The sequence below is a fragment of the Anastrepha ludens genome, chromosome 2 (genome assembly GCF_028408465.1).
Source record: "Anastrepha ludens isolate Willacy chromosome 2, idAnaLude1.1, whole genome shotgun sequence".
In the NCBI taxonomy this organism is placed as follows: Eukaryota; Metazoa; Arthropoda; class Insecta; order Diptera; family Tephritidae; genus Anastrepha; species Anastrepha ludens.
Window position 1 is genome coordinate 54,073,667 of NC_071498.1, and position 26,085 is coordinate 54,099,751.

The 26,085-nt window shown below is 38.0% G+C and overlaps 1 protein-coding gene across 1 annotated transcript in view; it reads left to right on the plus strand.

The window, feature by feature from the left end:
• Positions 1-26,085, plus strand: part of LOC128862377 (neuroligin-4, X-linked) — a 96,918-nt gene that overhangs the window by 40,289 nt on the left and 30,544 nt on the right. The window contains exon 6 of the mRNA XM_054100997.1: positions 4,439-4,651. Coding sequence (XP_053956972.1) covers positions 4,439-4,651 — 213 coding nt within the window. The remainder of the gene's footprint in view (positions 1-4,438; positions 4,652-26,085) is intronic.

Below are 26,085 nucleotides of genomic sequence, written 5' to 3' on the forward strand. Positions count from 1 at the left end.
CCTCCCTATCGGAAAAAAGTTGAAGCGCACCTATTGAACAACACATTATTAGGTTTTTCTCAAACGATTTTTATAATAATTACATTAATTGGTAGCTAATGAAATAAAATTAATAATTAAATATATTTTTTTCGGATTTTAGTTACAGTTATCCTTACTGGCTTATCTAAAATCAAGGTGGTATACTGCAAGGAAGTATGCTACGGAAAAAAACCACCAAAATCGTATTCCACCAATCTCTCCACTGGTGCCTAAAAAAGTTTGTAAGTCAATAAAAAGAGGTTACTCTTAATTAGATGCGATGATTGCATTGTTCTGAACCCATTTAAGTGGAACGAATATTTATCACGCAAAGTCCTGGTAGGGGCCGAAAAGTTCATCATTTCTACATAGAAGAGAAGAACAGTCAATCTCCCCCCAGCAAGAGTAGCAGACAAGGCACCATCAATAGAAACTAAATAATGTCTATTACATAAGTAAGATCGCAGCCAATCTAGGAAAACTGAGTGAAAGCCCAGAAACAGAAGTTTATCTATTAAAATTGTGTGCGATACTTTATCGAACGCTTTCGAAAAATCAGAGAAAACCGTAACACAGTATTCAGTGAAAAGGGACAAATTGGAAACTGCAGACCTACCTGCTACAAAACTATGTTGATGTGGCGATATGATACTTTTACTTGAAAAATACATATTTTTTTTGACATTATTTTCCAATAATTTAGATACTGATCAGAGTTTCGAACTTGGTCTATAACTACGGACATAATTTTTTACCAAATATCTCCCTCTTATATTTTCATAAATTCATGTCTGCTTTGGTTTCAATTTCCATAAAAAGAAATAAATAAAATTTAAATCAGTTATTTTTGAGAAATGTTTTAAGAAAAGCATGCCCAAAAACTGGTTTCTCTTTCATAAGAAACTTGTACTCTAGAAGGCCTGGGTTTACCGTAGGGTTACGCTAGCACTTCACAGTGTAGCAGTAAATTTGGAAATGAACTTCATTTTCTTGCTCAACAGATCAAAGTATAAAGAGTGTAAAGCTTTTCAACAAAATATAGGGCAAAAGAAGAGCTGAGAAATACCAGGTTAAAGATAGAGTCTATGCGGAGCCAATCAAAGTGATTTTTGCTTTTAAAGTAAAAATCCGTAAAAATTTGAAAAAGGATAAACCTAGCCGTATCTGCATGATACAATAATAATAATATTTCACAGCATATTCGATTAATGCCTTGAGCAACTGTACGTGTATATGTTTGTATAAAATGTGTGCAAGCGTGTTATTTTGAAAGCGATGCATGTCTACGTGGATGAAGATTTCTATATGTACTCGTATGTCCTCTGTGAATGCATAAAAAAATACAATTTTCCTGATTTCATTTGCTTTATAATTTCCTGATTTATTCAGATTTTTCATTCATTCAACGCCGCTTTCGTCTGTGAAAAAACTGAATGAAGGAGTGCACCAGGGTGGGTTATTTTATGCGAAACTCAATTGCTATATACACCATTGCCACTTCCTTTTCTGCATACAATTTATACATACATTCATATAAACAAAGAGTGTGGTACACATACAAGTATCGGGTCTTTCGTTACGGAGTAAATATTTTTGTTTATATACAAGTAAAACGCAGAATTATACAGAAATATTGGGCTGATATATATGTGAAACATAGTACGCATATTCAATTTAAATATGAAATTCAATACTGTTTATGTGATCACTGCCAGGACATTTGCAGTGATCGAAATACATTTTTTCACTCACATTGGGCCTGGAAGGCCGGCAGCTTCAGTTTATTGTTACTGAGCTCCTTGACCGGTGTTTTGCTGATTAAGATATGATGATTAAGATATTTCACTGATTTGGTAAGTGTAATCATGCTATGGCACAATCTATGATATTTACGAAAAACTATCCACCCATCGGAAGTTTTTTATTTGGGAAAACATTTTTAACATCGTACGGAAAAACTTATCAAAAAACAACGCGATTTTCGAGGTACTAAAAGTTTGAGCTACTTACAAAACCGCATGCCCAGAAGTCTTCTAATGGTTTGAAAATCTTTTAAAAATTAATAAAAAATTAAAAACAAAAAATTCAAAATTGAAAAATCGTTAAGAATTTTATACAAAGCTTGGAATTGTATATACCTATATAATATTATATATATGTAAGTTTCTTTGTTTCTGCGAGGTCACCAAGGGCGACAACAAGCTACCTCCATGTGCTTTTGTTGGACCCCTGTCATTTTAGTTCATTCTAACTTTTGTTTGTCCTTGCTATTTCCTTGGCTTCTCCAGGTTAGTGATGGCCTCCCTCTGCTTCGGCTACCTTGCGGGTTTTAATCAATCGCATTACGGGTGATGTCGGCCGTATCTCTTCTTAAAATGTATCCATGCCACGACCAAATTCTTTTGAGTATTTTCATTGGCATCGTAGTTTGGTGCATTATAGCCCCTAAGTTTTGGTTGGATATGGTGTTTGGTCAGAAGATGACAAGTACTGTACGGAGGCAACGATTGACAAATACTTGTAAGCGTTGGAAGTCTGTGGCTAAAAGATTCCAAGTTTCGCAGCCATACGATAGGGTGGACTTGACATTAGAGTTGAATATTTTAAATTTGTTGTGATCACAGGGGATTTCCAAACATCTTTAAGAAAGCCAAAAGCCTGTTTCACTTTACTTATGCGTATGGTAATATAATATCTTCTTTTGAACTTCCGCTTGAAGATGTAGTGCAATCCAAGCAGGAAATAGTGCACAGACTGAGTTTAAGCGCATTATCAAGGTTTTACCTATATTTATTTCGAGGCCAACTTTCGCTGCTATTTCTTTTACTAACGTTAGTTTGGAATATCAGTAAAACTGTGTGTAATAAGGTATATGTCGTCGGCATAGTCGAAACCTTCGAGACCGTCCATTCAGTCGCCATATTATGCCATTCGTTTCGTGGGTTGCTTTGCTCACAACAGAGCCCTTCACAATGCTAATAAAAAATAGTTTAAAAAAACTAAAAAACACGCTTTTATTGCTAATCGAACTAAAATGTAGAAAATAAATTTTAATGACAAAGAGACCTATAATGAAGTAATAGCAAATCGAACGATCAGTCATAGTCAACTACCTCAGAACAGAATTATAACAAAAATTAAGATACAAATAGAGTAATTCAAATTAGAGTTAAAAGCGTGGGATGCTTGATATAGTAAATTTTACAATCATTCTATTGGCAACTACCTATGTACAGAGGGTTATGAAAGTGAAGCAAAATGCATGGTCGAAAACCCGCCTACTCCGCACTGAGCTTTGATGGAAGAGCCGTCGATAATCGTATTTTTGATATTGGATATTGATAATTTGTTCACCGTATTCAGCAGTATAATTCCGCGCCAGTTTTTGCACTCCGAAAGGTCGCCTTTTTCTGATAAATTGATTATAGCACCCTTTCTTAACTCATTAGTAAGTTGGCCTATTGTCCAGAAGTCTTCGATTACTGGTATGATTATGCGTGCGCTGATTTGTGGTTTTTCAAGGTCTTTATTGTGTTTTTAATTTCAAGCTCAATTTGACAGCTGTTTTCAAATGAACTAATTATGGTGTGCAATGAACAGTCTGAGGTTTGTTTGTTGTGGTTCATATATATATTATACATAATATATTTCTTTCAAGAATTAACGAAAAAATTTGTCATGAAAAGTACTGCGAATATTGCAAAAATGTAAGTATTGAAGTGAATGGAATATTGAAGTAACTTAATTATATGAGCAGATGTGTATGTATACTAAGGTATAGTACACGCACGGTTTGAGCAACGTAGCTCACAATAATTATCCAATTTTTTAAACATAAAGCGACTCATTTCAATTTTCGGTGATATGACATTAACTGATGGTCGAGGTTACGAGCGAAAAAAGCGCTCAGTGTGAAAATGGCATTTGATTCGAAAAGATGACTGTATTTGAAACACCCTATCTATACTCATTTGCTTATTACCCGGCAATCCTTTCTTACGACGCTTTTTATATCCAACGACCATGAATGTCCCTTCACCTGAGTGAATGTACCTATGTATGTGCGTATATGCGTGTATGTTCGTTACTACTCATCTACCTATGGACTTGTATGTTTGCATGTATATATGTATATATGTATATACTACTGGTGATTCTGTGTCACCATTTTTCCTTTTACAGCTCTTCCTTTTATGTTCACTTAACACTTGGAAATGCATTTAAGGTGGATCTGAACTCATTTTTTATACAAACACGTGTATGTTTGTATGAGTATGTATGTATGCGTATATATATTTGCGCGAGTATATGTTGGCGATTGTAGGTATATTATTTTTCGAACTCATTCTTACCTCAATCAATTTTAATTCATTTTGTATGCTTTACTCTTCCATGTTTTTGCATTGCAAACACGCAGATATGACCTGTTGGCCGGTGTCACACGTGCCGAAGCATTTTTCTCCTTCAATTCCGGCGATGTACAATATGGCATTGAGGCGGATCGTCGTTCGAAAATACTAAAAGCCTATGTACGAAATACATACACGTATCATCTCAACGAAATATTCGCGACGATTGTTAATGAGTACACGGATTGGGAGCGACCCGTACAGCATCCAATTAATATACGGTAAGCATTGTAAATAAATACAGAAATACAGGCACAAAGACAATAATACGAAAATACGCTCATACGCTCATACGTACAATGACACGTAGACGAGCGCAGGTGAACAGATATGGCAGAGTTATTGTTGTGTAAGTTATAAAGCAGCGTTAAATTTCATTAATATTATGTAATATTTTATATATATAATATATATAACAAATAGGTGAGTATGTACACTTATAGACTGAATAATAGAACCGCGCTATTTTTGCCTTTTTTGACTACTTTGCTTGAAACTGAAATTGGAATTGGTCGAGCCAAGGAGCACCAAGAGATTTGATGGCTCCTTAAACACTCAGGCTAAAAACCCCATCGCATTTAAAGCCCTGGAAAGAGATACGTTGCTTTGTTTCTTGTTTAATTTTCATACATTTTTATAAAAATAATTCTATTCTAATAAGTTGCAATTCCAGATTTTGTACAGGTTTCATAAAAACCCGCGAAGTTTTCAACAAAATTTCAAACTTTTCAAACTTTTTAATCGGATTTAAAAAAAAGTAGGTACCCAGTTTTATAGCACATTAAATTTTAATACAATAAAAAGCAAGTTTCAAGTGGTCAACATTTTCGTTGCTTTTTTGAGAATGTTTTTCCCTGATGGGGTTGCGCGTTTTCTATTTTTCACCTCGATATAACGAATGGACGTAATTTTGTACAAGTATATATAGGTTCGAATAGATTAGATTAGTTAAGATTTGAGGGGGGTTGAACAAGTCGAAGCACTCAGTCAGAAATACCATTGTGCTACACCCAGATAGATTACAGTGGAAGGAATAGAGAGACAGGGTGGAAACACCATGGATGGTAGGACTAAAAAATTGGTTTAAGGTTACTCTTCCGCGGCTGTTTTGGGTGCTTTGATGAATCTTAAAAGATCCGGTATTTGACCTCAGAAGACAGTTGCAGTGCTACTTCTTTCAAAGTGGATAGTAACAGGGCTTCAATGTAGCGTTTTCTAGAGAAAATCACCAGGATACTTTGCATAGGATTAGCAGATAGGCCATACAATTCTTCCCAATGCTCAATCTTTTTTAGAGCTAACTTATTCTTTCTCTTCTAGCGACCGTCCTGAGATTAGAGGGACACATCATCTGCGTAAGCTTAAATGTGTCCAAATTCCAGAAGGTTATTAAGAAGGTGGCCGCCGTAGCATAATGGGTTGGAGCGTGACTACCATTCGGAATTCGTAGCCAGAACGTTGGTTCGAATCTCGGGGAAACACCAAAATGAAAATTATTTTTTCTAATAGCGGTCGGCAGGCAATGGCAAACCTCCGAGTGTATTGCGGCCATGAAAAAGCTTCTTATAAAAAATATCTGTCGTTCGGAGTCGGCTTGAAACTGTTTTTTTTTTTTTTTTTTATGGAGGTGGCACAAGCCGAAAAGTGTAAGATTTGCCTTCGGCTCACTCACTAAAAACCCACCACATCTCCGTTTCCTTCCCGCGGGACAACCGTTAAATAGTACTTCACGGGAGGGGGAGCGGCCTATTGCCTCTTCATGAAGATCTGCGCTGTTGTTCAGCGCGACGTAGTTTGGAGATGTCTTTTTTTGCCATATTACATACAGCGAATCAATGTTCTTCTGACTCTGTCATAATATCCACTAGCTGTAATTGACTTCCCGACCCTTTCGAACGCAAATCGCGGACAGACAAACAACACGTGTTCAGCGTCTTCTGCAGTTGGTGCTCAATAAGAACAGTACGCGTCGTCTTCGTGCTTAAATATAATATATAAATAAGTAGGATTTAAAACACCGATGTCCTGTCCGTATTTGGTTTACATAGTAGTCCAACTGGCCATGTTTACGGTTAGCCCATTCGAAAATTATGGGAATCAAACGGTACGACCAGCGTACGTTGAGGGACGAACTCCATTTTTTCTACCAAGAACGCAAGCTACGCCCTCTTGCGTCCTTGCGAATTGTCACCCGTCCTGATGTAGCTTTGTTTTTGTAAATTTTAGCATACTCTTTTGCCATTAAATTGATTGGGAGTAGTCCTGCTATAACCATAATGGCGTCTTTTGATACCGTGCCGTTGAAACGTCTATGGTCTGCCACCGAAATGTTTGTCTGTAAACGGCTTCAAAGCAACCTCCAGGATTTTTTTTTTTACCATAATATTTTGCAGTTGCCTTGATGCCATACTCGATGAAAACGATTGAAGAGCGCCTATACGCGGTTACAGGGGCCCAAACCATTACCTGCGGCGGATGCTGCCTCCCACATATGAACGGTCGGTCAAATAAACCCTATCGTTTTGGGAGTTTACGAATTGCTCAATTTGAAAAATGCTCTCGTCAGAAAACACAAAGTTCGAAAAACGGAAGTTGACCACTTTCGACCAAGCGAACCACCTCTTTCGCTCTCTCAAGTCTGACTTGTTGCTGCTTTAGTGTGAGATCATTTTTCAGTATGTAACGGATGCTACGGTCAGACATTTTCAGTTCTTTTGCCATTTGATTGGTACTTCCTCGGGATTTCTCTCAAGTCGCTTCCTCACTTTTTGACCCATTTCACGAGACGTTGCAGTCTTTTGAAGACCACCTCCATGAAGTTTCGCGATGCTACCAGTATCATTGTAACGATTAATGGTGCGATAAAAAAAACTTTATTGGCTCGCGAACAATCGCTGGTTGTGATTATCCAGCCAAATATAATGCAATTGAAATCCATTACTGAATTTCTTTTGTCGCGTTTACTCTCGACAAAATGCTTCCGCGCGCTTCTAAACAATACTCTGGACTGTCATTTAGCCAACTTACAGCCAGCTGATGCCCGTGCATGGCGAAAATGGTTATATCTGCTTAAGTATTCGGAATTTCGAAAAATCGTTTGGGAACGATATTTTTGAATATTTAATCTACATAAGAGCAAAAAATTGAATTATTTTTTTCAAATGAGGGGAGGGCCTTAATTATCTTTCCGAAGTCGTGCACTGACTTTAGTAAAAACAAATTCTACAAATTCCGCATGCTTTTGACTAATACCGCATACCATAATTGCATTTGAGGACCAGATAAGTACTTACGCCAAATTTGACAGCTGTAGCTATGCCCTGAAGGCCGCTCTGCCCTGCCAATATGTACATAATTTTGTGAAAAGAGAGATGGTTTAAAGACTTTATAGCCAATATATAAAAAGAGCTGGAATTCTTGCTTGCATAAAACTGCGCTTTATATATGTAAAACGTAATTCCGAAAAATTCAGAAGGATGTATATCATTTATATGCTTTAATCTTTTTTTTCGTATTTTTATGTACACATAACCATATTTTTTGAATATAAAATAGCGAAAAATTCCTACTAAGAGAAGCTTCACGGTTATTTTATTCGCTTGTGCATTTTTATTGAATCACTCAATCATAATTTGATGAGTTTCAAGCTACCTCCGTTGTGGGCCTTCAGCACTGAAAATGTGCAATATACTCGTAAGTACTATACATACAGTGGTGGCCAAGTCATATGCAACCAACTCATTTTGCAATTTCAATTTTAAGCCATCAAAGAAGACTCCAGCAGAAAGTGATATGCGGAAAATGTGTTTTAAAGGCATAATCAAAGCAGAACAACTTTTAATTAGAAGAATCGATAGACTGTCAAAATCGGTATTAGACGGATGGTTAAAGCTGATCAGTTAGATTTAATTTCCCAAAATTGATGGAAGGATCTAAATTAACAGCAGATTTTCATGGGCAAAGTCAAAATCAGAATACCGTGAAATAAATTTCGAAGAAAAACATTTAGCTAATTTAATTTTGCTTATAAATATTATCAGTGAAAATAGATTGTATAATAATTGGGGAAAATATATAATATCATTAGATTTAGAGGTGTTTATTTAAGCATAACAACGCAGTTAATAAATTTTATAAAGCCAATAGACAAGTTAGGAATATAGCTCCGGAAAAAGATCATTGGAGATTTGCAAGATAAAATCCAAAAAATAAAATCATTAAAAAAATACTATATGCAGTAATTAATAAATAGAGAATAATTAATAGTTTCATTGAAGCAAAGGAAGTTTCTCTCATTCAACATGCAATCAACATTCTACAAAATTTAAATAAAATAAATATGTAGTTATTCAATAGTCGCATTTGATTTGGCCACCACTGTATGTATACTCACGAAAGCATTTCACGTTAACTGGAATATTTGCATCTATCACTTATTCGTTGGTTAAGGGGGTAGTATGGTATTTTTTTTTTTTTCATTTTTTTTTTTTTTTTTAAATTATTCTATAACATCTTAAGATTATTGTGTGAAAGTTTGAAGTGCATTAGAGTAAAATTGACAAAGACACAAAGGATTAAGTATCTACCTCTCCAACCAGATTTCACGCTGTAAAAATCTTCACAAATCTTTAAACGCGTTTTTCTCACACTTGCCTTTTTTACGGTCGGTGTCCACTGTAGATTCATATCTACTGCACCGATTCTTTTCAAATTTAGTTTTTTTGTTTCTTTACTTTATTCACGAGGTAATGACGTCGAGTTTTTTTTTTTTAAATTTTGTCATATTTTAAAACAACAAAGTTTTCAAGTTTTTTTATGAAAAATCGGTGTTTTGACTTCAAAGCGCTTTAAAAAATTAAAAAAAAAAAAAAAAAAAAAAAATTCGACGTTGTTACCTGCGAAACTTTATTAGCTGATGAAATCAATTTTTTTTTTTGATTTTAGTTGATCCAGTAATGAGTTCTGAGGGACACCGCAATAAAACTTTTTTATGAGACGTCCGCGAAGATTCGCTGCCACCAACTCATTTCTTCATAAAAATCAATGAAAATTTCACACAATATTCTTTAAATATGTCTTTATAATGAAGTAATTTTAAAATTTTGAATAAATCAACTGTGTTGACAAAAAAAATTTCGAAAAATATGCTTGTTTTACACCGAATTAACCATACTACCCCCCTAAAGCATCAACAAGTTTGACTTCCATACAAGAAAGATTTCCATCTGAAAGTCGCTTATATCATTGATATCGTTGAGAGGAGGAGCTTAGCCAAACGCTTAAAAAGGGTCTAAGCGTCAATTATATAAGTATATATATGTATGAACGGGCCGCGGCAGCTAAAGTATGAGAGTTGCCTTTTATTTTTGCAAAATGCAAAATGAAATAATAATGAAAATGGCTTTATTGTTTTAAAAAATATTCTTCTTGGAAGTAAATACACTTCTGTATTCGCTTGAACCAATTTTCAAAGCAACTTTGACATTTAGAACTGAGAATCTCCAAAACGAGCTGTTTTTCAACAGTTGAAAAACGTTGACTTCGCTATTTATTTTTCAGGTTCGGTAACAAAAAGAAATCATTAGCTGAGAAATCAAGGTTGTAAGGCAGAAAATCCATTTGAGTGCTCAAAAACTATCTTCCGTAAGCCCGTAGGTAAGAGCTCGCATTGTCTTGGTCAAGGCTCGTCTTCGTCGGTTAGTTTTCCTTAATTTTCCGAAAACTTTTGGCAAATAAATGTTTGTGTTTTTAAGTTTTTTAGTGGTGCAGTTGTGACATGACCAGATTTTCCGAAAAAGCTGGCGACCATTGGCTTTGAGGTGAACAACTTTTGTTAGCCCAAGATCGTCTTGAAACACCCATACTACCAATTGCTTTTTGCTTCCGCTGAAATGCGTAGATCCAAGCTATATCAGCTGTTAATATATTGGGTTGGGGAAAAAGTAATGTCGTATTTTGTCAATTGAGCGCGACATTTAAACATATGCACTATGGTCTGAAATTCAAATTTTTTGGCATAAATTAGAAGGAGTAGTACTAGGCCATTGAAATTTCGCATACAGGTTATATATGACTTATTTAAGAAAAATTCCAAGAATGGATGGAACGCTCATTACCCAGGGGTACCTCCCTTGGACCTATAGTAAAAATTTTTGAATTTCAGCTCCAAAAATTGCGATATCTTAACGAAAATTGGTAAATATGTTATTCTCGTAATACGCATCGACGATACCAAAAATAGTTGAAATCGGCCAGTCCCTAGGAGAACCTCCCTTGGACCTATAGTAAAAATTTGGTTTCATAAAATGAAAAATTTGCATATGATAGGCAAAAGTGGTCAAATAATTTTATTATCCAAATATTTATACATAAAGTAGCTTGCATTTAATTACTTCCTCATAGCTTGGATATATATTGCAATTCCTTTCTTTATTTAACAACCTCATGTTGATATATTGTCTTTTTCTTAAATCATTTTCAAGTAAAAATGCGAGAGCTTCTTCGGAGTTAGTGGAACTGCTTCGGGTTGTTTGGAGGTAACAGCTTTTCTTATTGCGCTTTGTTCTGCTTGATGCGCAGTTTTCTTTAAAATAAATGCTAAATCACTTTTTTTGTTCTTTTTGCCGCAACAGTAGCTGCATGAATCAAAAAATCATGACGATGTTTTCACAAGAAAGATCACTTGCCAGCTTCCTCTTAAGCCGATCTTTTGCATCTGTGTAGCTAACCTTTGGTCGTTCTGCTTTACTTGAACAGGGTTTTTCCAAATCATTCTCAGAAATTTCAATAATAGTTGTTGCGGAAACCCACTGGGGGTAATTCTCTTTAAATCTATTAACCATACGATTACATTTTGATAATTTTTCGCTAACATGTGCTAATAAATTTTGTATTTTTTTCCTTATTTCATCTTTTTTCTTTAAACTTAACTCATTGGTATTAATTTTTTTAAAAACCCAATCCAAAACAACATTAGTTTTGCGATCGCCCTCCATCCAAACTCCAAGCATTTCTTCGTGTTGGAATTTAAAGGCAGCTGAAAATTACAAATATACTTAAATGGGGCAAAAACGGGCAAATGTTATATACATGATTTTAAAGAACATACCCCAAACTTCCACCGAACATAAAAATCTGGAACAATACGGGACAATACACACAACTTTCACTCCACAGAACACAGGGTAGTACGAAATTTTCGGTTAAAAAAGCTATTAAACAAAACTCCACACTATACAGATATGACACAATAAACCAAATTTTTTTTCATTAAGTTAAAAAATAGATACCTTCCTTATATTCTTCCATTATAAATTTATTTCTTTTTTTTCCTTTTTAACTATTATCGAACAGTTGTTTTCTTACAATATTTTACTGAACTGTTTACAAGTTTGTTGTTGCTTCAGAAGTATCATGTTTTACAGCTCATATTTAGAACAGAGTTGCCATATCCAACTAATTTTTTGTAATATATATTTTAGACCACTGAAATGTCTCAATTAATACTGCGTACCTATGTTTTTGAAATAAGAAAAAAAAAATTTTGGATTTATGCCAAAATATTTGAATTTCAGACCATTGTGATATGTTGCGTTGTACTTATTACATCGGGTAACGCTAAACGGCGATTTGAAGACGACAATCTGTACTACAGTATCTTTTTGATAGTCTTGTGATCGCACGTTTCAGTCTTATGTTATAGCGCGTCAAAGAAGGAGTCCACCAAGCAAGAAATTCGTCATATTTTACGTTCTTACTACCTTAGAGATAAAAATGCAACGAAGGCGGCGGCAAAAATTTGTGAAGTTTATGGGCCTGATACTGTAACGATTCGCACAGCACAGCGTTGGTTCGATCGATTTCGTTCTGGTGTAGTAGATGTCGAAGATGCACCCCGTACTGATAGGCCAATCGTCGTAGAGACTGAAAATCGTTGAAATTATCCAAAGAGACCGGCATGTGAGCATTCGCTCGATTAGTCAGGAATTAGGTGTAGACCACAAAACCGCTTGGAACCATTTGCAGAAGATTGGTTTCCAAAAAAAGTTGGATCTTTGAGTGCCACACGTGTTGACGCAAAAAAATCTCTTGGACCGAATCAACGCTTGCGATTCTCTGCTAAAACGGAACGAACTTGACCCATTTTTGAAGCGGATGGTGACTGGCGATGAAAAGTGGATCACGTACGAGAACGCCAAGCGAAAAGGATCGTAGTCGAGAAGCGGCGAGCCGGCCCAAACCATCGCCAAGCCCGGATTGACCGCTAGGAAAGTTTTGCTGTGTGTTTGGTGAGATTGAAAGGGAATTATCCACTATGAGCTGCTCAACTATGGCCAGACCTTTAATTCGGTACTCTACTGTGAGCAACTTGACCGTTTGAAGCAGGCGCTTGACCAGAAGCGGCCAGAATTGGTCAATAGGAATGGTGTTGCGCTCCACCAAGACAACACTCGAACTCACACATCTTTGATGACCCAACAGAAGCTACGGGAGCTCGGATAGGATGTCCTATCGCACCCACCATATAGTCTGCACCTGGCACCAAGTGACTATCATCTCTTTCGGTCCATGCAAAACGCCCTTGGTGATACCAAGTTGGCCTCAAAAGAGGCTTGCGGAAACTGGTTGTCTGAATTTTTTGCAAATAAGGAAGGGGGGTTTTATAAAGGGGGGATAATGAAGTTGACTTCTAACAAGTTAGGCAACAAGTTTGCGAGCAAAACGGGGCATATTTGACTTGAATCGGATAATTCTAAGTACGTTAAATAAGGCGTCAAATTTCGATCACAAATACGACATTTCTTTTTCCCCAACCCAATATCATAGATGTGCTTTGAGTCACCGCAGCTAAATTTCTTCAACATTTTTCTTAAAGTAATCCGCTTTTTTAGCAGTTATCGGTGTATTTTGTAGGTGTTGAATTTCGATGGCAGAAACAGAGCTTTAACGTCAAGAAATTTTTATTTTTATGTTTGATGTTGTTCCAAAAAATTGAAGATTCTGCCCAAGGACGACCGCTCTTAGAAAAAACCTGTTCTACATTTAGTGTTTTATGCACGGAGATACGAACCTACGCACTTCCGAATGGGAGCCACGCACCAACCCATTCGACGGCCGAATAAAAAGTTAGTTCTAAAGACTAATACCGATGTTTTAGCAAAAAAATAAAATAATAATCTTAATGAATAAGAAGAAAATATAACAAAACACAACAAATCAATTATTTATAAGCATAACTAAGAAGTTTAATCAAAGATTTTTTAGAGGGAGCAAAGTCAACTCCAAAAGATTTGTAGTCCGTATTGAATTTCATCAAAAGTTCTCATGATTGGTGAATTTCTTGCATACAGAGAAGGAGGTAGATTCGCTCCAGAAAAGAGGGGCAACCCACTATCTCTTGAACGATACTCTAAAAATTTCAAATTGATAAGAAGGCATTTAGAGCAGCATGAGAGTATGGTGTCATGGAACAAAGGGAATACCTACACCGATTCCAGCTGGCTGACAACCTTTTTTGTCCCAGTTGCTTGATTACTGTTGAGAGCGCAGAACACGTGACCTTTCACTGCAAACGTTTTAGTCAAGAACAAGCAGTGCTAGAGAAGGCATTCGAATATCCGCCGTCTCGCATAGTATTTGTCCTGGATATATGCTCGGTCATCGTTAGAAGGGGGCGCCGTAAAAACTACAGTCGTAATGACGTGCAACCACATAACAGGGAGAGAGAAGACCGAAAACTACAGCAGCAATTGAATCAGCTTGGCAGTAGAGATGAACTGTTTTAGGCAGACCGATGACATATACAGCCGCCAGGAGTGGAAACTGGACGCATGAATCAGTTGGACGTAAACGCGGCGCCACCTTGAAGTATTCTTGAATGTGGAATTGGAAAATGTTTCAAGTGCTAATGAGAGCATGGGGCTCTGACACTTCTAGAGTGATGGCACATTTGTTAATGCTTTTGACATTTTGCTTTCAACTTCTTAACACGTAGAGAAAAACCATTGAACACTTTTTGGATAGGTTCAACTCGAGTTATATGATAGGCACGATGAGGTCTCCAGATGAAAGATGCATAATCCGTTTTAGAACGTTATTGTATAATTGTTCAGAACGTCGAGATGTCGCTGTTGAAGGTTGTTTAGCAACACTTTGCACCACAGCAGCAATATTGTCAACAGAACGTCCAGTTTTTGGTCTACTAGTTTATCTGCCGTATTCTTCCCATGAAAGAACCAGTTTTTTGAAATTTTTCCACCCGCCTTTGAATTGTAAATCCATTTCGATGATTATTTCCAACAAAAAATCATGAATTTTTTGATATGCTGTCTTAAAGGTCGACTATTTTCATTATAGGTTTCACTAATTTTAACGCGTTGTTCTATCGTTTAAAATTGCACATCTGTCTATTAGACAAATGTCAAAGACCACATAAAAAATAGGTATCATCAAGAAATTATTCATTACTGAAATCCAGCCTTCAAGTAGCGGCAGGTTTTATTAGAAGCTGGTTTTAAAATTTGTTTTGCTCAGACAGTGGTCTGGTCCGGAAAATACGTATTAAAATTTAATTGAAACCTTTAAAAATTTTATTTAATTTAAAAATAGCAAAGCAACAACGGAAATAGTTTGAACTGAAAATCATTAGCTGTTTAATAATTTTCAATGATTTATGTGGTAAAAAAAATAAAACAAATTTGTTTCAATTATTTGCAACTCACGTTGAAAGGTCTTCCTTTTGTTATTGAAGTTTTTAGACCATGTAACTTTTATTATTGATATCAGAAATTTATCCAATCACTTTATGCAAATAAAATAGTTCGCCAAAAAACTTGCATCAAAATAAATTCAAATTGAAATACTCCGAACCAATTTGTCACTTTAAAGTCATTATTGAATGAAAAACATCAAATAACACTGGAATAAATTCGTTTAATTTAATGCAATTTTCCCAGCTCTGCTAAACGATTTTGATTTTGATTTGCTGCGCGATATGCAAAAATGTATCACATGGAACAAACAAATAAGCAGAAACGTAATGGCATGCGTATAATAAATCCGTTTGATTAACGCATTAGATCAGTATAAAATAAATTTTTTGAAAACAGACTATTGTGCATGTCAAACAACAATTGAATTACGCATTGCACTTCAATTTATTCAATAAAAATTTATTTACAAAATAACACACAAATATGCGCATACATGCATGAGATTGTATGTAGGTATGTATGTACGTGTGCAAGCATAGCGAATTGCGGATATTATTTTTGTGCTGCTCATAAATTATATGTCCATAATTATAATGAGTAATGAGTGCATACATATGCAAATGTACATATGTGAGTATGTGATATGATGATTTTTGTGAAATCAAAGATTTATTTCGCTCATCCAATGCCATATATCAACTATTTTAAAAATAAAAATTTTACTATATTAGTTTACTAAAACAAATAAATGAATAAAAATTATGCTTGCAGACTTCACTCTTATAACTCATTTAAAAGGACTCAAATAATTTATGAATTCTGCTGTATTCAGGGCGAATGTACAGAGGTGAAGTGACTAACATTTCAGATTCATATAAAAAAATATAAGCTATTTACAAAAAGCATTTAGTATATGGATAATGAAAGATTATTTTTAAAACACAAATAATACAGGCTGCAAAAAAATTAAGCCCCTCAACAGTTTAGCGAGGTTTGATTATTTATTTATTTTATTTTTTTAATTTAAGTTATTTTTTTGTAATAAAAATGTTTTCAATTCTATTAGGTGCGCAACTAACTTTTCTCTGTTTATTTGATGAAAATACAACTTTATTCTGAAGAAATGGTTACAAGTGAATCATTGAAAATAATGCCCATCACTGGCTACTATTTTTTCCCATCTTTCTGGCAGATCTCGTTTACCGTCGCGGTAAAACTGTTCATCTTTTGAGGCTATCCACGGATCAAGCCATTTTTTGATGTATTCATATGAATGGAACTGCTGGTCAGCTAGACCAGCCATTAATCGGAGCAGGTGATAATCAGATGGCGCAATATCTGGAGAATATGGCGGGTGGGGCAGGATTTCCCATTTCAGTGTTTCCAGGTAGACTTTTACGGGTTTGGTAAAGTGAAGCCGAGCGTTGTCATGCTGTAGAATCACTTTTTCATGCCTCTCCGCGTATTGGAGCAGCTTCTCGCGCAGAGCTCGGCTCAATCGCATCAATTGAAGGCGATACCGATGCCCAGTGATGGTTTCGTTTCGTTTTAACTGTTCATAATAAATAACACCAAATACATAGCATAACCTTCGCAGCGTGAATATTCGGCCGAGGCGACGACGTAGAAGCATGACTTTCTTTTCTTTGGATTGCAGTAATGAATCCATTTTTCATCACCTGTCACGATGCGATGAAGAAAACTCTTCCCTTTTTGCAGGCGAAAAAACGACGTTCAACATCTCTTGATTTTAACTCATAAGGAGCCCAAGTCCTCTGTTTCTGAATCATTCCCAAAGCATGCAATCGCTTGGAAGGGGATTGGCGGGTAACTCCTAATACTGAAGCAAGCTCTTCTTGCGTTTGACACAGATCCTCATTACGCAATGCCTCCAATTCTGTGTCTTCGAAGGTTTTCGGCCTTCCTTCACGCGGACGGTTGTCAACATTAAAATCACCATCTTTGAAGCTACGGAACCAATTTCGGCACGTTGTTTCACTTAAAGTAGCTTCTCCATAAACTTCTTGCAGCTCTTGATGCGCTTCAGCCGCCGCTTTTTTTCGAATGAAAAATGGAAATCAACACTTCCCACAAATGAGGATTATTCGGCACAAAATCAGACATTTTCACAAAACCAAAAGTATTTGATACCACAATAAAATCACTAATGCGTCGAATCAGTTTGTTTACCATATGTCTAGGCTTGGTTTATGACATTTAGGTTATGTTAGAATCGACTAGCACACACTGCTGGCGGCATCTATTGACAAACGGCGGGAACTTAGTTGCACACCCAATATATTGTTATAAAAACGATATTAAGCCAAGTTTCAAATCTTTGTAGGTAAGGTTGGGGTGGAATGGTTTCCCAAAGAGAGGGCACACGAGGACGAAAATCAAAAATTTGTCATTTGTAATAAAATTGAGTACGCATTAGGGCGGGTCGATTTAAAAATCGCTCATTGCTCTGTGAAAATCGTATTCTAGGGATCAAAATAAGAAACTTTGGAATCATACCTTTAAAACGAATTCTGAATTCGTGAAACGCCATTCCAGTTGCAGTTCACGACGCCGAGTTCTCTATCGATGGTTCTATGCCAAGTGTTGTCTGAAGCACCAGGTGGTATGGAACCTCGGGGACTCCAACTTAGTGCTGGCCTTACGATATTACGATATGGTTCACGGGTTTGCGGAGTGTGTGACCAACGCCTAACGATCTCAACCTAAATCTTCGTTTCTTATATTCCCGGTCATCTTATATCGAATATTTTTTACAAACATTAATAGTAAATACAAGTTGAAGTCCAACATAAACAAGACTGGCGTCATAATAATGTTTTTGATGGCGCCATCTTTTTAGTGAGTTAGTGCGTTACATCCCTAGCTAACTTCCAAAAACTCCATCGAAATTGCTCCTAAATTTATGAAAAATGAACCGAAATCATGGTTCAACTTTATGGAATCGGATTTGAGTATCATCAAATCATCGATTTATCGCATTTTAACTGATCATTTGTGCGCGTTTCATTCAACAAATGAGTCATAATTCAACACTCGAAAGACCTCTGCAAAAGGGTGTGTATTTACTGAACATCTGCAATCTGTTTTCACTCTCAATCAGTCTTCTGCAACTACTTGTTTACCACTAGACATATTGCAACCACCAAAAAAGCCAATAAAGTTTAAAAAAAAAATAGCATAGTCTCAGTTATTAATCAACTCAAACCTAAAAAAGCACCAGGTTACGACAAAATCACCCCAAAAATGCTAAAAGAGCTTCCCAATATTGCCGTTCTTCATATCAGGCACATTGAATTTGAATTTGAAGAGGTCGAGCCAAGGAGCACCAGGAGATTTGGTGGCTCCTAAAACACTCAGGCTAAAAAGCCCATTGTATTTAAAGCTCTGGAAAGGGGGTAGATAGTTAAGGAGGGAGGGAGAAAAGTATCAGAGAAAGAGATAGGAAAGAATAGAGACAGAGATAGAGATAGTTAGTCCTGTGAGAATTTTCCAGATTCTTTGGCGAATCTGTAAATATCCTCCAGTTTTAGAGAACGAATATTACTCATTCCCATGACATCGGAACCCAATACCCGTAGTCGCGCTCTAGCAAAGGCAGGACACTCACAGAGAAAGTGCTCAGTGCTATCCGCCTCCTCCAAGCAGGACAGGCATTACGGGTCCTCGATGATTCCAATGGTGGTCATATGCTGACCCCATGGGTTGTGTCCTGTAATGATGCCGACCATCAACCGAATGTTTTTCCTTCTAAGTTTTAGTAGAAAGTTTGACAGTTTTCTGTTCGGACTTGTCACAAAACACTTTGCAGTTCTGCAGCGTTCTAGACCGGACCATCGCTCTTTATGTAGATTGCCTACATAATCGTTGATCCAATTCTTGATTCCTGCGGGACTGATTCCGATTATTGGCTCTGTCCCCTGTGGGGGCACCGCTGATCCACGGTTGGCCAATTCGTCGGCAATTTCGTTTCCTTGAACACCGGAGTGTCCCGGAACCCATATAAGTACAAGCCTGTTTTGTCTTGCGATAGAATTAAGCTTCTTCTTACATTCTTGAACAATCTTCGAGGTTTGCTTCGCGTTCTCCAGGGCCTTCAATGCAGCCTGACTGTCACTGAAGACTCCAATCTGTTTCCCGCTCCATCTCCTCTCGATTATCCATTCGGCTACTTTTAGGATGGCAAAAACTTCTGTTTGAAAAACAATTGCCATTCCCCCCATAGCATAGTGATACTTATTACTATCGTTTAAGTACCATCCGGCTCCAGACCCTATTTCAGTCTTGGACCCATCGGTAAAGAAAATATCCGTCAAACCTCCCTGCATGCATTCTGGATTGCTCCATTGCTCACGCAATGGAAATCTGACATCAAATTTCCTTCCGAACGAAACTGTGGGTATCAGGTCATCTTTAGGTGCCAAAAACAGTGGATACTGCTCCGACAGCAACTTAAAGATTTCTCTGTGTCCCGAAGTTCCATCTTCGTGCCAGAAACCATATTTATGGAGTCTACACATTGCTTTTATTGCTTCCTGTTGTATCTTAAGATCCAGGGGGAGCAAATTAAGCATAGCATTTAGGGCATCACCAGAGGTTGTACTCATGGCACCCGTGATGCATAAACATACACTTCTTTGCAGCCTGTATAGTTCCCGGATTGTGGACTTAACCATGCTCCGTCGCCACCAGACCACAGAAGCGTAAGTGATGATTGGTCTGATAAGTGCCGTGTATATCCATAGGACCACAGCAGGTTTCAGACCCCAAGTTTTGCCAAAGGCTCTACGGCATTGCTGAAAAATCTTCAATGCACGATTCACCTTCAGTGAAACGTGTGTCTCCCAGGTCAGCTTCTTATCCAAGATTACTCCTAGATATTTAACTTCGTTGGAAAGACCAAGTGTCACACCTTTCAGTGTTGGAAGACTGAGTCCATCCAATTTCCGTTTTCTCGTAAACAAGACTATGGTTGTTTTGTTCGGATTAACGGAAAGACCTTGTCTCATGCACCAATCATCGATTTTGTCAAGGATACTCTGCACTTTCGGGCAAAGCCTCCTTAAGGATTTATCCGATGTTAGCGCACAGACGTCATCCGCATATGCTTGGACGTGAAAGCCGAGTTCCTGCATCTCCGCTAATAGGGAGTCTACGACGAAGCACCACAGCAGCGGAGAAAGAACACCCCCTTGGGGACATCCTTGCTTGGCCCTGACTGTGATTTGCTCGTCGTCGCTCCCACCAGCGGTTAACAGCCTCTCAGAGAGCATGGAGTATATCCATTTTATAATGGCTTGATTAACTCCGTGTCGTTCGGCAGAAGAACATATCGAGCCGAAAGTGGCATTATCAAAAGCCCCCTCAATGTCCACGAACACGCCCATTGTGTATTCGTCAGCTTCCAGCCCAGCTTCAATCTTGCTAACAAGATCGTGTAAGGCTGATTCACATGATTTTCCACTCTGGTAAGCGTGTTGATTTCTACTAAGTGGACTTCTCGGCAATACCCCCACTCGAATATGTTTCTCCACCACTCGTTCCAGACTTTTCAACATGAACGATGTCAAACTGATTGGTCTGAAACTTTTTGCTAGGGAATAGTCATCTTTTCCTGGTTTTGGAATAAATACTACTCTTACGCGTCGCCATTGGGATGGTATATAACCAAATGCAAGACAGGCTGTGAAGATCCTTTTCAGGGCCTCAATCAGCCTGTCCCCTCCTTTTTTAAGCATTACTGGATATATTCCGTCAGGTCCAGGGGACTTAAAGTTGTCAAAGGAAGATAAGGAAAACCTTATCGATTCCCTTGTCACTATCCGACTAGCAATATACCAGCTGTACCTAGAGGTTCCACCGTTGCCACCGTCATTGTTCATGCCACTCTCAGCTTCAGAGAGAGTTCTACTACCCGGAAAATGGGTTTCGAGTAGAGCATTAAACGTTTCCGATTTGGAAATGGTGTATGAACCATCAGGTTTTCGAATGGAATCCAGCCTTACTGAGCGGTCTAAATGAAGGACCTTACAAAGTCTCGCTGTTTCCCTCATTTCTTCGACGTTACTGCAGAAATTTCTATAGGATTCAAGTTTGGCTTGCCGTATTTTTTTCTTATATTCTCTCTGTGTAAGTCGATGATTGGCCCAGTCCTCTTCTGTTTTGGTCTTCAAGGCCTTATTAAGAAGTTTCCTGGACCGTACACGAAGCTTCGACAGTTCAGGGTTCCACCAAGGACCCGCTTTCCCCTGTCTGCTTTGCCTGAGTGGACACAGTTCCCAAACCAGTTGATTAAAGTACCTTCTAATTTCTTAGTAGCATCTTCAGTCATTTCTGCTGATTTGAGTTTTTTCAGGTTTGGTAATCGCTCTGTTACAAGCTCACCATACCTGTCCCAGTCCACATTTCGAGGATTCCTACCGGAAGGTATTGATATTGTGTCAATTCCCAGTCGGAATTCGATAAGACGATGATCAGAAAGAGAGTCCTCTTCCAAAACTCGCCATCGGTTGATTTGATTTCCAACTGACCTATTGGTAAGTGTTAAATCAATCACCTCTTGTCTCCTTCTGGTCACAAAAGTTGGTTTGTTACCAGTGTTTTGAATGACCAAATCGGCTGACAGGATAAAATCCAGTAGCTTGAGACCTCTGGGGTTGCATTTGCTGCTTCCCCACACAATGTTCTGTGAGTTTGCGTCACAGCCCACTATTAGCCCCAGATTATTGGATTCTGCGTACTTGACCACTTCTCTTAGCTCCCTCGAAGGAGGTGGCTGTAAAGAGTCGTAGGGTAGGTAGGCCGAAACTATAATAGCTTCGACACTGTTCCCACTTTTCAAGTACTTTATTTTTGCAGCAACGATATCTCCGGAGCATAGCTTTTTTAACATCGTGTGTTCGATCAACCTCGGCATGATAATACATGCTCGCGGTCTCACATTCCCTTCACAATGAAGTATTTGTCCCCACGACATAGCACTTAGACCACAGATACGCTTGTGACATACCCATGGTTCTTGTATAAGTATTATGTGTGGGTTTGTTTGCAGTTTTGCATGCCTACGGCACAAGAGAGCCGTAGACGCTTTGCTATGCTGCAGATTAATCTGTGTAAATATTACTTCAGTCATGAGACTGAGTATATTTACGCTTTGTCCTCCACCTTATCCTGGACGCGGAACTGGATCCGCCCCAGATGTAGGTGAGGACGGCAACCGTACTTCGACTTAAGCACCTTGAGGGACCCAAGATCGATACCCAGTACCAGGTGGGAGCCCGCCTCTGAAGTGGTAGCTGATTTCTGCCTGGTGCACGAGTATACTCTCCAGAGAGTCGTGTCAAGATCCTTATTCTGAACACGGATGCGTCAGGCACATACTTAACGCCATCTCTCGTACTGCTTACTACCCAAAAGCTTGGAAATTATCTCAAATCACTATGATTGGTAAACCTGGGAAAGACTTAAGCCAAGCATCCTCATATCGGCCAATTAGTCTATTGTCCATACTTTCAAAGCTATTTGAAAAGTTGTTCTTGCAGAAAATAACGCCCTTTATTCAAGATAACAATATTATTCCTCAACACCAATTTGGATTTAGAGCAAAACATAGTACAACTGAGCAAGTTCGTCGCATTGTGTCATTTATACGAAAGTCCTTTGAGAAAAAACAGTACTGCAATGCACTGTTCTTAGACGTAGCACAAGCATTCGATAAGGTATGGCACCGTGGCCTAATTCACAAAATTACTAGCTTACTGCCTACGGATGTACACCTCTTGCTGCAAAACTATATGACTAATAGAGAATTTGTTGTAAAGCAAAAATATTTTTTCTCTCGGCATTGTAGAATAGACGCTGGAGTTCCACAAGGCAGCGTTCTAGGCCCTATTTTATATGTATTATACACATCTCATATGCCAACGACGAGCCAAACAATGACATCAACATTTGCCGATGATACTGCAATACTTTGCACTCACACAGACCCAAAAGTAGCAACGTCTATATTACAAAGGCATATACTTGAAACAGAAGTATGGCTTAAAAACTGGAGAATAAAGGTTAATGAAACCAAATGCGTGCATATTACTTTTACTCTAAGAAAATAAACTTGCCCTGCAGTTACAATAAATGGTCAGAATATACCACAGCAAAACGAAATAAAATATCTTGGAATTCACTTAGATAGAAGACTCACATGGCCGAATCATATTGAAAAGAAAGTGTCGAATATCAAGCTTAAAATCAAAAGCCTCTATTGGAGTACAAAGTGCTATTATATAAAGCCATGCTAAAACCAATATGGACATATGGTATAGAAATGTGGGGAACGGCTACGCCCTCAAATATCGAAAAACTTCAGAGAGTGCAATCTAAAGCCTTGCGGATAATCACGGGAGCTCCATGGTATATAAAGAGCGCTAACATTCACAGAGATATTTGCATACCTCGTGTAGCCGATGAAATAGTACGGTTGAGCAAAAAATACCTACAAAAGCTAGAAGACTATCCCAATAAACTAGCGCGAAATCTACTTTTAGATGAAGGTCACACACGACTCAAAAAAACAGACATCTTCAAGTCTGCACTATCTTAATTATCTCATCTCACACGAGAGTCCGTCCACAACTTCCTCCAACCACATCTATCACATTCGAAAAAAAAACAAAAAACAACAACATTTTCACAACCGACATGAGGGACAACGGAAGCTTTAAGGGAGACTGGAAACTAGGCCTTTCCGGCTCCCAGCTACGAAGAATCGGAGATTGTAAACCCGTCCTTTCCAGCCCCCAACTATGAAGAATTGGAGATTCACAACCGATTTAATCATATATGTAAATATATATTCATTTGAGCAAATAATTCGTTTCTTAGCACTGGCAAGGAAACATATTACTCTAGTATATAAGATTTGTAAACTTATTGTTAGTTTCTTATACAAGAAAGATTCAATAAATAAAGAAAAATGGAAAAAAAACAAAAAGACCTCATTAAAGGGGGAGAAAAGACGAGTGCTTCCTTTACAACTGGAAACACAGAGTCTCCAACACGAACCTGAAACTAAGCCTGAAAGTGCCGAATGGAAGGTGCCAGACGAGCCACAACCCAAAAAATCGGGTTTGGAAAAGTCAAAAACCAAGTCGATGCTCATTTATTTTTACGATTCCAAGGAATTGTACACAAGGAGTTCGTGCCAATGGACCAAACCGTCACTGCAGTGTTCAATCCTTTCACTTTGAAGCGTTTGGTGCATCGCATTTGTCGAATTCGCTCTGAATACCGCGAAGGTGGAAACTGGCGCTTATTGCCTGATAATGCAGCATCTCATCGATCCACTTTTGTGACTGATTTTTTTGACTAGAAATCGCATTTTAACCATTAATCACTCAGCGTACTCGCCTGGTACATACCAAGTGAAGCCAAGTCTTTCTCCACCTGATCTTTCCAACGTAGAGGAGGCCTTCCTCTCCTCTGCTACCACCAGCTGGTACCGCAACGAATACTTTCAAAGCCGGAGTGTTTGTATCCATTCGGACGACATCACCCAGCCAACGTAGCCGCTGGATCTTTATTCGCTGCGCTATGTCTAAGTCGCCGTAAGGCTCATACACCTCATCGTTTCATTGCCTGCGATATTCGTCGTTGCCAACGTGCAAAGGTCCAAAAATCTTACGCAGAATCTTTCTCTCAAACACTCCAAGCGTCGTTTCATCGGATGTTGTCATCGTCCAAGCTTCTGCGCCATATGTTAGGACGGGCATGATGAGGGTCTTGTATTGTGTGAGTTTTGTTCGTCGAGAGAGGACTTCACTGCTCAGTTGCCTACTTAGTCCAAAGTAGCACTTGTTGGCAAGAGAGATTCTACGTTGGATTTCAAGGCTGGCATTGTTATCGGTGTTAATGCTGGTTCCTAAATACACGGAGTCTTTTACAACTTCAAAATTATAACTGTCAACAGTGACGTGGGTGCCGATACGCGAGTGCGCCGACTGTTTGTTTGAAGACAGGAGGTACTTCGTTCCTCGTTCACCACCAAACCCATTTGCTTTGCCTCTTTATCCAGTTTGGAGAAGGCAGAACTCACAGCGTGGTTGTTAAGGCCGATGCGGCAACAATTGTACGCTCTTATAAAAAATTGTGCCTGAGCGATTGAGTTCTGCAGCTCGTACGATGCTTTCCAACATCAGGTTAAAGAAATCACACGACAGCGAGTCACTCTGTCTGAAACCTCGTTTGGTAGCAAACAGCTCGGAGAGGTCCTTCTCTATTCTGACGGCGCTGCTGGTGTTGAGCAACGTCATCTTGCATAGCCGTATTAGTTTTGTGGGGACTCCTTTTCGTACTGTCGAATTCAGCTTTGAAATCGACGAAAAGATGGTGTGTGTCGATTCTCCTTTCGGAAAATTGTATTCGGCTATGAAATGAAAACGATTTGCTTCCATAGAGGCCATCCAAAAGACTTCTTCCGACATCCAAAGGTAAGTCCGGTAAAATGACCTGAAACACTCTTTCGAATAGCTTTTAGATCGCGCAAAAAGTGTATCGGGGCCAGAGGAGACCATTTTGAATAAATAAACTCGAAGTTATCAAAGCAAAGTTCATGTCGCTTCTATGTTTTTTTTTTTTTTTTAAAGGTTGATAATTTGATGACACTTGTTTTACACATGTTTAATTTTTCTGAATTTTTTATAAAATTTGTAATTATTATTTATTAGATTGTTATATAGTACATACTATTTAGAATAAGCGGCATTTTTAGAAAAAATGTACAAAAAAAATTTAGCATTAAAAATATTACCATATTGTGAAAAGTGAAGGTGACTCAATTACGTGAGCACAAATCTATGTGTGTTATTTGCGCGAAATCAGCAATTTTATAAAAATATTTATTTTATGTGAAATATTCCGCTGAAAACTCT